This window comes from Manacus candei, unplaced genomic scaffold, assembly GCF_025592945.1.
Source record: "Manacus candei isolate 608988 ecotype Guabito, Panama unplaced genomic scaffold, ASM2559294v1 h1tg000046l, whole genome shotgun sequence".
NCBI classification, from domain to species: Eukaryota; Metazoa; Chordata; class Aves; order Passeriformes; family Pipridae; genus Manacus; species Manacus candei.
The window spans coordinates 6,667,005-6,679,074 of NW_026138094.1; the positions used below are offsets into that span (position 1 = coordinate 6,667,005).

Here is a 12,070-nt window from a genome sequence, read left to right on the forward strand (position 1 = left end):
CTTGGTGAGCATGTTGGGAAGGACGGTGCCCATGTGAGCAAGATTTATGTTTGTTAGGGCTGTGGTGAGTGAGCCTGCAAGCACTGCCTTCCCCTTTTCAAAAACTCAGAAGATTTATCTCCCCAACACATCCTGAGTCTGTCTCTCTCTTTTTTAAATAGCTACCCCCAGAAAACTTACATGCTTTGGTTTCTCCACCTGTCCTCAGCGGAGCTTCTCCTTATCTCTTCCGCAGGGTGTCATGTCCTCTTGCAACCCTTGTGGTGGTGTTCTTCCTGCTGCTCAGCTGGATCTGCAGACAGCTGTAAAATGGAGTTTACAAGAGTCATGATCTGTGAGTGCTGTGCCATGGCACCGCAGAGGTCAGATTCTTGTACATTCCTCCTTACAACTGTCTGCACGCAGAGCTGCAAGCAGGCAAGGAACAAGAAGCCCAACTTTCCTGAGGGGAGCTTACAGAAATAAGAATACAGTTGGGAAAATAGTGTGAATTGTGAATGAACCATTCCTCACAGAGCCTGATTGCAGTGCAAGAACTGGATGTGAAACATTCCTGGGAAAGGGTTATATTTGGAGAGAGTAATCAATTGCACAAGCATCTCTGGGTTACCTGTTGGTGGTGAGGTATGGTCCTCTTGGTGAATTAAGGGTTCAGCTTCTTATATATGTAAGGATACTGCCTCACTCCACAGAAAGACTTAACACCAGGGAAGGACTGTACGTAGTCAGAAATGACTGAGTGTATTTAAAGGTATTGCTTAGCCCAAAGAAAGGAAATCTAGTTGAGAATACAGCTAACAGTTTTTAAGAATTCAGATGAGGTCCAGTTCCCTGTCCTATATTCAGATATGTTTGTAGGATAAATTCTTCAGACGTTTGAATGATCTAGGAACATAAATCTCACAGCCAGTACATGGGATTTTTTGCTATTGTGAATAAGTAATAAATCACTGCTCAGTATGACCACAGATGATGGATCTCTTCCTTAAATAATAAATTCAGCAACCATGAAAGCCGTCTGTTTTGCAGGTGTACAGCCTGTCTTAAAAAGTAATTTTGGAGAGTTTTTCAACTTCTGCTGCTGCCATACAGCAGGGATGAGTTTTTAGTTCTGTATTTTGTTGTTCTCTTTGCCACTCTTACTCCTTTGGTCTTTGGTTAAGGATGCTGGTCCAGGAAGGCGGGCTGCTGGCCATTAGCACTGCTGGTTAACCAGGAGCAAGTAAGAAAGTGGCAGTGGGGTTCTGGGAGAGAGGAAATTGGGAGAGAGTCAGGGCAAAGAGTCTGTGGCTTTGAAAGCCTGCCTTGAGTGAGTCTTCCCTCATTAACCTGAACGGATCTTTTAACTACTGGGGTAGACTACAAAGACTAAGAGCTTGGTCTTCTAGCTTTGATGACCAAAGAAAACTGACCTACTGATGGAGGAGACAAGTTGCTTTTTTCTTTTACTGATTTTCTTTTGTTTTCTTTTACTGGATCTCAGCAGGCCACAATAAGGGGTTATGGCATTGGGAAACAATTTAGGAGTCTGAAGGGTCCTGAGGCCGGGTTGCCCTCAGGCTGGGCCAGAGGCTGGCTGGCTAGGAGTGGGTATCCAACACACTTGGGAAGCAGAGGGACAACAGGCAGCAAGGCCTGTAAGGTGTAAAAATTGGGTATACCACTCCACTGAAGAGGACCAGTTGTCATCCTTGGTTTAGGGTGAAAACAAACTGAAAAGGTTGCATACTAAATAAATCTAAGTTAGCTTAAAAATACTTAGGAAGAGAGAAGGGAAAATTCTCCAACAGAGGAACAGCTAATTCTCTATGGTCACAGCTGGCTGCATGGCGCTGTGTATCCAGACAGATAATACTGCTTGTGAAGCACAGGATAATTATAGGGGAGTGGGTGGGGACAACAGTGCTTTGTTCCTCCCTTCCCCACAAATTTTTGGGCAATTTGGGGAGAGCCTACAAAAAGCAAAAAAGAGAAAGTATAAAGCTGAAGGATACTTGAGAAGCATTGGACAGATGGACAATTGTGAAACCAGAAAAAAATGGGGGGGCTTTTGTGGGAGTTTTAAGGGATTTGACTGAACTTTTGGGAGATCATAGAGATGAGAATTACTTTGGGGTTGGGCAAAGGATTTTGATCTTATGGGATGGAAATGGCAAAAGAAAGCAGATGACAAAAGGGATACTTAGAGGAGGAAACAGAAGGATCTGAGGGAAAAGTAGAAAGAAGAAGGAGAGACTAAGAAATACCAGAAAGGGAAACAAATCTTTAGCATAGGATGGGGCTAGGAAAAATACTGCCACAATGTGGGACAGCAAAGAAGGTAATCAAAGTGGAGAGAAGGCAGAGTGGAGAAGGGGGGTACATTTTTGTCCTAGAAAAGGTGTCTGTCCTGCTGACCACTGAGCAGCAGTGACTGTGATGGGTAAACTACAGCTGCAAAAGCTGTTCTGACACCAGTTACAGTGATGACGCTTGTATGTACATGAAGTATCTGAGCTTTAGACTTGGACATCTTCGGTGCTAGAGTTGAAAAAGTTGCTGACTTAGACTGCCTTGAAGGCTCTGATTTCCAAGTGGTACAGACAACTGTCTGTGTTCTGCAATTGCAATTACACAACAACAGCAAACTCGACAGCCTGCCAGGCCATCAGAGCAGCCCTTCCGTCAGCTGCTTTGAGGTTTTTCAGGACATCAGGGGAGTGGTGTAGAAAACAAACCCATTGTACTTTTGTACATTCCAGGAGTTGGGGATGAGCTCTCTCAGGACAAATTTTACACTTGTCTCATGTCACTTGAAAATGACTGTTCCAGGATACTGATGCTTATACACAAACAAGCAGAAGTACCCTGGCCTGCTTTTGGGGTGTAATGCTGATACTCACTTGTGGCTGAGGCAGCATATGGTCCTTGTTTCGTCTTCTGGAATATCTTGGGCTGGAGAGACGTACTCTGTCACAGCTTGCACGTGTCAGTAGTTAGCAGTGTAGAGTCCATTCAGCTGTTTGTGTGCTGGCACATTTTCCACAGTTCCTCCTTCTCCTCTTCCCCACTGCCTCCTTCACTGGCCTAGAGACCAGCAGGGTTGCCTAACTTTTCATAAGGCCAAAAGACACAATTGGAACATGTAGCTGACTTGGGGGGAGAAGCAATTAAAACAACATAGAGTAATCTCACATCAAGATTGCTGCTTGTGCTCACAGGACTGCAGTCATGCTTGCTCTGCCACTGCTGGACAAACATTTTTTAAAGCACACTGATATTTGTTGTTCATGCAGATGTTAGTCCATCATTTCTTCTGCATAATTCTACCTGTCATTGTCTTGGGTACTGAAATATTATCAGAACTGGATTTTGGCAACTAACTTTTGCTCTAGGCCTTCATATGCATTTTTGTGTAGCTTGACAGGAGTGAACTGTCCCAGTGCTCATGCACAAACTTCTATAATGTGCAATGGGAATTGGTCAAGGTCTGTGGGAAATGGATGGATACTGCTGATACATCAAGGGAAGTGCTTTTGCTTATGGAAATTTGCGGGGGGATAGCAGACATGGGGAGTAGTGGTGAAGATCTGGGGTACAGTGCGTTGTTCAGTCTTTTGTCAAAAAATTCAGGATCCAGTGTAATTTCTTTGTGAGATGGATGGGGATGTGGCTGAATAGTGTAATTTTTGATCCTTTTAAATTTTGAAGCTCATGTATTTCTTCTCTAAATACTTTGATCTTCCCCAGCACCCATTTGTCTGCAGATCAAGCTGATAGGAATCATTCCAAGCTCTTTCCTAGCATTATTTCTTATTCTGCAATCCTGAATGAAATTCAACCTTATTCTCCATAAACAAACTTTCTCATTCCCCAGCTGTCTCCTAGAACTAGTTCTCTTCTGACCTCTCCCTCATTGACTCTGTGCTGACATTACACTTCCCCCACAGCCCTAATCTGCCAGTGTCTACACTCCTATTCTTCCTCTGCTCTTTTGCATGATTTAATTTTTTTTTTGAATAATAGTGCCCACCATTTCCTGAGCTGCTCTTCAGCAGTAAGCTTGAACAAGGCCTTTTATCCACAGATTTCATACAGTGTAGTGACAAATCACTACCATTGGCAACAATTTCAATGTTTTCACCCCTTCTCTCTGATTCTAGTCTTTGGGTAAATCTATACTTTCAACTGTATTTTTCTGTTGGCAATAAAAATAGCACCAGTGTTTTCCAAGTGTAGAGAAGCAAGACAATACCTGTGCCAGCATCTTGTTCAAACAGCAATTTTTGTCTTTATTGAATTTTTTTTTTCAGTGTAACAACAACTCCAGTGATTTCTCAATGGTTTTTATTAAACTTCTAAGGGATTATTCAGGCTCATCTCATCCTCCCATTCAAGGCAGTGTGAGTTCTCATATGAAAATCTCGCAAATGGGGACTTTTTTTTTTCTCTTGAAATTAGGCTGTAGAAATAATCAGTAATAATCTGCCAAGGGATAGTTGTGGAAAAACTTCTGAAAAAGGAGCAAAGGGGTCATGCACATCATGTTTGCATATGCACTTTCTTGTTTTATCATGCTGATATTAAACAAAGCATGCCCTGTGCCCCCTCCCTCCCTTCCCCACCCCCCAGTATTTGCCTATCATTTGCATAAATGGAGGTATTAGTTGAGTGGGAATTTGTTTGCCTTCAAAGTGGAAAGCAGGGATGTTCCCAATACTGGTATTTTTTGAAATGACACCATGAATTGTACATTTTATCTTTGTGTACCTGCAAACCAAACCCATTTATTTTACAGAGTAGAAAGCTTAACTCTAGGTGTCAGCACTGCAAACTGAATGTGGAGCTCTGAAAATGAAGTTTTGCTGTCTCTTAACTCCTCCAGTGCCACCAGCAATAAAGCGCAATAGCAGTTTCGCTGACAGATCCATTAAGGCTGAAGAAGAGAACCCACACTTGTGGTTAATGGCACAAGTAGGAATTGCAGCATTCTGTTCTTACACAGCCTTTTTCTAGCTGCACTTAAGTGTGTTCTTATTAATGGGATCTAGTAAATAATGTTTAACATAAAGAAAAGAATGAGGACAAGATGCCGCTCCAAACAGTGCCCACTGTTTCAAATGGATATGTTAAGCCTTTCCCTTCATTTATTGTTAAGTGCTTATATTAAGTGGGTGTCCAAAGTGATGAGAGAGCACAGGAAGCCGACGTCTTTTTCTGATTCTAACAGGCTGTGTAGATCAGCTAAATTAATGGGGTGGATGAAGTTTATGTGACTATTGCTTATACTTGAAACTGCACAGTAGCAGAAACATCGGGAAAGGAAAGACTCGATTTTCCAGCCTTTAATGCTGGCAATTATGAGAAGTAAATAAAAGCACTTTGACAGTGCAAGTACTGTGGTTATCCTGAAAAACCACATTTCTCAAAAGCACCGACTTCTGGCTTTGCATCTCTCAGCCTTATAAGGTGCTCTCATCTGCATCAAGTGATGTTGTTACATACATGAATGAAGAGCTTCTTGCCATTCTTGCTGTCAATAGTCATTATTTATCTGCGTGTTTTGCTTTTAATTATGACCTGATGGCACTTGTCATGTAGTTGAGGTACTGTTCAAAGTCTGGCTGTTCGGAATGCACAGAAGTACTCATGCTGAATTGGCTTCTGAAAGCCACTGATTCTGACAGGGGAGTACAGAGGTGATCATGGCACAAAACTGGAGTAATTTAGTTTCCTCCCGTGATACATCATTTTCCCCTCCTGAGATGCTGGAGCTTATTGACAAAAGTCATGTCTTTGATATTTGGGTTTAACCATGTTCCTAAATCTAAAGTTTGGTTGGGCCTTCCCTAAACTCCTGTTGTCTCTGAGCTGTTCCTGAGCTAATGAAAACAGGCAGGACCTTGGAGAAGCACCCCTGTGAGTCATTGAGAATAAAGGTAGCAGAAGCTACAGATGACATAGTGAAGAATGTGAAAGGCACATGTGGAACACAGGGCTCTTAGGAGCTCATCAGGTTGTGTGTGGTCTGTGGTAGAGTACGGTGTCATATGTCTGTCGTGGAACCTGGGCTGCACTTGAGCTGGTACTTCTGGAACACGTATTGTCTGAAGTAGTTACTCGCCTTGCCCTGGGCATTTAAAGAGCTTTAAATACTGCGTTTTCTCTCTTAAAGTATGTACAGACATATAGTCTCCCAGCACATCTATATGATAAGGAAATATAGCTACTTCGAAACGATATAGAAACAGAAAAGGTTTATTTCACATACATATTCCAGGAAAAAGTCTGCCTGCAGTTAATTTCCCAAGCCCCAGGGCCTGGCTCCACCCATAGCACCATCTTCCCTTTTCACAAGGCTTTGCTTTCAAAAAAACATTCTCAAAGAAATTGGCACGGGCAGATTCGGAAAGGAAAACGATGGGAAGCAGCAACAGACTCGGCGCTCCGTCCGGCCGTCCTGCTCCCGAAGGAGGGAGCCCGGTGTCTCACGGGGCAGCGCGCCGGGCTCACCCCGCGCCCTGAGCGCTGCGGGCCGGTGCGGTCGCACGCGGTGTGCGGGGCCGGCGCGGGCGGGGCGCGGGCGGTCCCGCATTGGCCGCGGCCGCCGCTCTCACTGACGCCAGCGCGGGCCGGAGGTCAGCGCGCCGGGCGCTGCGCCGGCTCCGCCGCGGCCGAGCTGCCGGGGCAGCGCGGGGGGAGCCGCGGGGCGGGGCGGGGAGGGCGGGGCGGCGGAGGGGCCGCGGCCGCCGCCGCCGCGGCCGCCGAGGAACATCAATAATAACAAGGTGAGCGCGGAGCGAGGGACGGCGGCTGCGGGGAGCCAGGCATTTCCCTGCTGAGGGATGCAGACACCACGGCCCCGGGAACCAGAGCTCTCGCCGCTGCAGCCCTTGCCGCCGGGATGGGACGCTAGGATCGTTTTCCTTCACTTCTCGCTCTTTTTAATTTTTCCTTCTCCTTTTTTTTTTTTTTTTAATTTTTGATTTTTCACCCCCTCGCCGTTTCGCATCACTTCTCTGCCCAAAAAACCGACCGCATCATGGAGGCCCTTTGATGCCTCCGCCCGCCGCGCCGGCTGCCCCCGCGGCTCAGGGAAGCCCTCCGGGCCGTGCCCCGCTTTCCCGAGGGGGCTACCCGCGGCCCGGCCCGCCCCTGCCCCGCGGCACTGAGCCGGGATGCCGCTGCGGCGGCCGGAGAGCCCCGCTGCCGCCTGACGGGGGGCTCTTCCTTCCTTCCGACGACGGGATCCTGAATGTCACCCCCGCGGCGGCCGCCCGCCCGCCCGCGACCGAGGCGGCGCGGGACGTGCCCAGCGCGGCGTGAGGAGCGCAGCCGGCTCCCCGGGGCGGCCGGCCGGCTTTCGGTCCGCGTTGTTGTTGTTATTTTTTAATAAACCGTTGATTTTGGCCCCAAAAGCACACCCCAAAGCACGCCCCCGGCACAGCGCAGCGCCGGGCTGGACCGCGAGGAGTGAGCGCTGCTCGGCGGGAGCGCGGACGCGGAGGTGGGGAGCGGCCCCCGGCCCGGTCCCGGGTTAATCGGTAACGCGGAGCAAGCCCGGGTGGAAAATGCGCCGTGCTCCGGGCTCGGGGGAGGAGATGGTGCTGTGCCCCCGGCCCTTCTGAGCGCCAAGCCGACGCCGGGGTGTGTGCGGTTTGGGGCTTGGGATTTTTTTTTTTTATTATTTTTGATTTTGCTTTTCCCCCCCTCTTTTTTTTTTTCTTTTCCCAGAAGGAAAGAAAATCTTACCAAGATTCTCAGATGGCTTAGACAAATTAATAATAATCTGTGAAAATACGAAGTCGACCGGTTCTTGATTTCCCCCCTTCCCTCCCCTCCAGCTCCCCAGCCCACTGCTGAGATTGAGATAAAAGGACCTGTTTCCTGGAGGACGAGGAGAACAGACACGTTTCTGGTGGTATAGAAGGGACCGATGGCAATGCTTCAGAGTGTATTTGAGACGCAGGAAAGAGATTCAACCTGTTAACAAAAAAATTAAGCAGGGGGAAAATATCAACGGGAAGGAAAGAAATATATATATATACATATATATATATACACGTATATATATACAATTTAGAAGTATTCCCCAGGTGGCCACAAAGCATGGGCTGTGTTCCAAGCACCAACCTCTCTGACAGCAGAGTGATCTGTCACAGTAGCAATGAGTCTGAGGAGTGCAATTTCCCTCACCAGACCAACACAACCATGTCTCAACAGCAGCAAGGCAACCCCGTCCCAGGATTATTCATTAAATGCTACAACACATCCACTTATGAGGCGAGGACTAATTCCTCTAAGAAAGACAAGAGGGAGAACAGCCAGAGCATGGAGGCAGAGGCCCAGACCGGCAGATCCAGTGTTAAGGTAAAAAGGGTGCTAAACATGAGAACTGTTTCTCTCAGAACCGGAGTTGGCTGTAGCGGTTTAACCCAAGGAGTCTCCCTGCCTTTGTGGGGGAGCTTTTCCTGGCTTGAGCTGTTACTTTCGTTTATAAACTAATCAGTGTCTTGAAGACTTTATAGAGGTACCCAAGTCTCTTTCTTCGTTCCGCAAACTGTGTTTTCCTAATTCCGGAAAGGAGAGCGGTGGAATTGACCCCGTCGCTCGTTGGAGCCGGGGCACGGGTCTTGCTTCTGAACCCGGAGGGGCCCGTCCGTCCTGGTGGGGCTCTGCCGGGCAGGGGAGCTGCCCTAACTCCTGTGTGTGTGCTGGGTCGTCCCTTGGTCCTGTTTGTGCTTATCTTGTTTGGAAGCTTGGGCAGATCGCAGACTGAAGCGATCTGCTTGCTGGGCTGATCAGTTTGCGTACCTCTTCCATTCAGAAAGTTGAAGGGAGAGCGGCAGCGTGTTTTGCTCTGGGTACTGATTTACATTAACAACTTGTTGACCTTGTCTGTAGCTGCAAATAGGGTATTTTTGTAGGTTTTTTTACATGTGTTAGCGCCCGTACTTTTGAGTAGAGATACACCACAAGACTGTATGAAGTCGAGAGACACATACTGAAAAAAAAATTGTAATTTGTGATTATTTTCCTGAAAGTGAGACAGTTTGTGGTGCGGTCGCTTGTTTACTTTCTATGGATGGGCTGTTTGTTTGTGGGTTGTACTTTAGTTCCTAATGCTATAGGTTTGGATTATGCCTTTGCTTTTCTTGGTTTGGAAACTATTTTTATTTTGTAAAAATAAGTAATTGCAAGTGTAAGAAAAATCAAATTGTAGCAGCCCAGGGGGTATTGTATAACATGGCTGATCTGTTCTTGTTCTGTGATAAGAACTGAGATACACATGCTGTAAATATAAGATACACGCTTGAGATGCAGGCAAGATCTAGCTGAATGTCAGGCATTTTGCAGATTAGTAGAAACTCGAATGATTAGTAGTTTTCTTAGGATTTTTACTTGCGTGGCTTCTAGAGTATTGACCTGGAATAATTAACTTCAGTTATGTGAGTGATTTTCTTCAGTTGTTTTCCTTCAGATTTAGTAATCTCTGTTTATGAGAGTTTTAAAAAAGTCTAGAAAATTACCAGACACTTTGTAAGTAGTGAGTTGGAGGAGGAATTAACAATACTTAAGGCAGAATGTGAAGCTGAATGGTGTTGTATTAAACTAAATTTTTTGTGTACAGGAAATGAACTTCACGGCCTTATTCACACGCGATAGACATGCTTACAGCTTATTTAACACAGTAACCACACTAAGGAAGCTTAAGTTTTCATCACAATCCAGACAATTGTCCTGTTACCTGAATTTTTAATTGTGATTATAATTGTATGTTAGCAAAATCTAAACCAAAAATAGTCTTAAAATTTATGTTCTGTGAATGTCTCCTGTGTGCTTGCTTACAGGGAAAACCCCCTCCTAAAATCCTGTTTCCAGAAGCACGCGTGGGAAGCAGTCTTAATTTTGTTGAATTTTGTTGTTCAGTTTCAAGAACTTTGTGCGAATTCTTGTTATTGGGTTTGGATAATTCAGCCAGACGCTATAGGGTTGCTGTTGGTTCATATGCATGCTGTCATCTCATTGGCAGTCACTCAGGTTTTTATCACTCGATCCCATTTTCTGCCCTTGTCATCACTCTAAGCACAGTGCTGTGAAAGATGGGTTTTGAGGAATGAGAGCGGAGTTCTGTTTGCAATCAGCTGAATGCAAAATCTGTTGGACACGTCACATCTGCATTATTTTCATGTGCAAAAATCCTGTAATACTCTCTAGAGCTGTAAAGCATTGTGGTATTTCATTCTCTGCTTTTATCATTAGTGTGTACAGTACGATCAGATTTACAGTTCTTAGTGTGCCAGATAACCGTTATCTCGGAGATTGTGCTGGAGTGAGGGATCGCTGGAGAGCAGTTTTCACAGTACGGTGAAGTTGTTTACAAAGAAATAGTGTGAGAACATTGAAAATAATGGACAGGAGTCTGAAATTCCTGAAGCCAAAAGGAGCATTGGGCAGGATGTTTTGTCTGTTTTGTAACTGAAAGGATTTTTGATTTGAGAAAGAACTGTAAGAATTGGGGTGTTACTAAGAACCACTGCTATTCTTCAGAGTGTGCACTACACCCTTTATGGCCCCAGGGATCCCTTCTAACAAACACAACATGCTACAAGCGTTTTGTACTTTGGGTAGTGGTGGTGTCACCCAGAATTTGTGTGAATAGTCCTGAATGACATTTTCACTTGGTTTCAGGTACTTTAAATTAAATTGTTGTATATGCACAGGTTAAAGCCAAGAGAACGCTGTGTTAGAGCTAAGAACAAAACTTGGCCTATGCATAAATCTCATATTTTCACTTTGACTGGCATTAGTGTTAAGTTTATTAAAACATGTATAATAGTTCAATAATTTTTATTGAATCAGTTTGTTAGCTATAGTGCACATTTTTCAAGTCAGAAAGTGTAAGAAAAAGAAAAAACCCCATGCTAATTGTAAAATGGCTTTATATATATTACTAATTAACCCCCCAACTTATTCTGGTTTTATGTTTGTGTCTTACTATGTCTTTCTTCTGGTAAAATAGCAGAGGAACATTTTGTGGATGTGCAGTGTGAGCATACTGTATTTTGCGATTTGCATCAATTTATAAACTGTAGCTAAGAAAGTTACCTGTTCTTTCCTAATATGGAAAACCCTAAGTTTATCCATCCAGATTTGCAGAACAATCCCGAAAATATGTGTGTATGCAGAGATAAATGCCATAATACCCATTTCTGGTGTATGTGAGTACGGTGATAGTACATGAGAAATGGAGCAGCCCTTTTAAGTCATGGCACCTGTATCTATCTCCTTAATTAGTATTTTCATATGTGGCTTTTATTTGAAAATTTATGAGCATCTTGGAATAAGTGCCATATCTAAACAATGAACCAACCATGAAAACTCTTCCCTTAATTTTTGATGTATTGACTCTGCAGATTAAACCCTGTACTAGTGAAAGATGAGCAGGACCTAGATGAAGTCCCTTCATCTAGGTTTGATTATCCAGTGCTACATAAAGAATATCAAATTACACTTACCCAGTACTGTTGCAAAGGAGAGTTTCTCTGGTTTTTATTTTAACTTTAAAAATCTCAAGAAAGCAGGCTCAAAATTGTAGTAGTATGGGGTTTTTTTGTATATATTAATGATGATTTTCAGACATTTGCATAATCGAATTTGTGGTAAAGGTTCCTGGCTTTACAGAAACCTGCTTAAACACCTTTAGAATAATAATTGTTTAATCTATAGTGTAAGTGGAGTAAATGCTGAATGGCATAAGTTCTTCATGGGCATTTATTTAAAATTGTCTTGGGTATTCATCATCATCTGCTATCCCAACATTGTGTGTGGGTGTCACTCTTCTACAGTGCATTAATATACACTGTAGTGCATAGATTGCACCTTGATTTTGCTCTGTCATTCTTTTCTGTACGTAAGATTTCCTTCCTTTTTTTTTTTTTTTGTGTAACTCTCCCTGTCGTGTACATTTAATACAGAAATATTTGTGTTTGGGTGCAAGGGGATCAGAGAGTAAATCCAAACTTCCTTTATTTTAAATTAAAATGAATCCTAAGCCAAAAGGACTAAATGTGAAAGTCTTTTGATTTAT

The 12,070-nt window shown here is 44.3% G+C and overlaps 1 protein-coding gene across 11 annotated transcripts in view; it reads left to right on the forward strand.

Annotated features, from left to right (window-relative positions):
- The window catches only part of PDE8A (phosphodiesterase 8A), a 155,266-nt gene that overhangs the window by 17,276 nt on the left and 125,920 nt on the right, over positions 1–12,070 (forward strand). For 9 of the 11 annotated variants that reach the window (XM_051796598.1, XM_051796608.1, XM_051796601.1 and 6 more), the window contains exon 1: positions 6,715–8,349. The exons of 1 other annotated variant lie outside the window; for it this stretch is intronic. In XM_051796598.1, coding sequence (XP_051652558.1) covers positions 8,089–8,349 — 261 coding nt within the window. In that variant the 5' untranslated portion in view covers positions 6,715–8,088. Of the gene's footprint in view, positions 1–6,714; positions 8,350–12,070 lie in introns of those variants that run through there. One more of the 11 variants, XM_051796610.1, reaches the window with a different exon arrangement.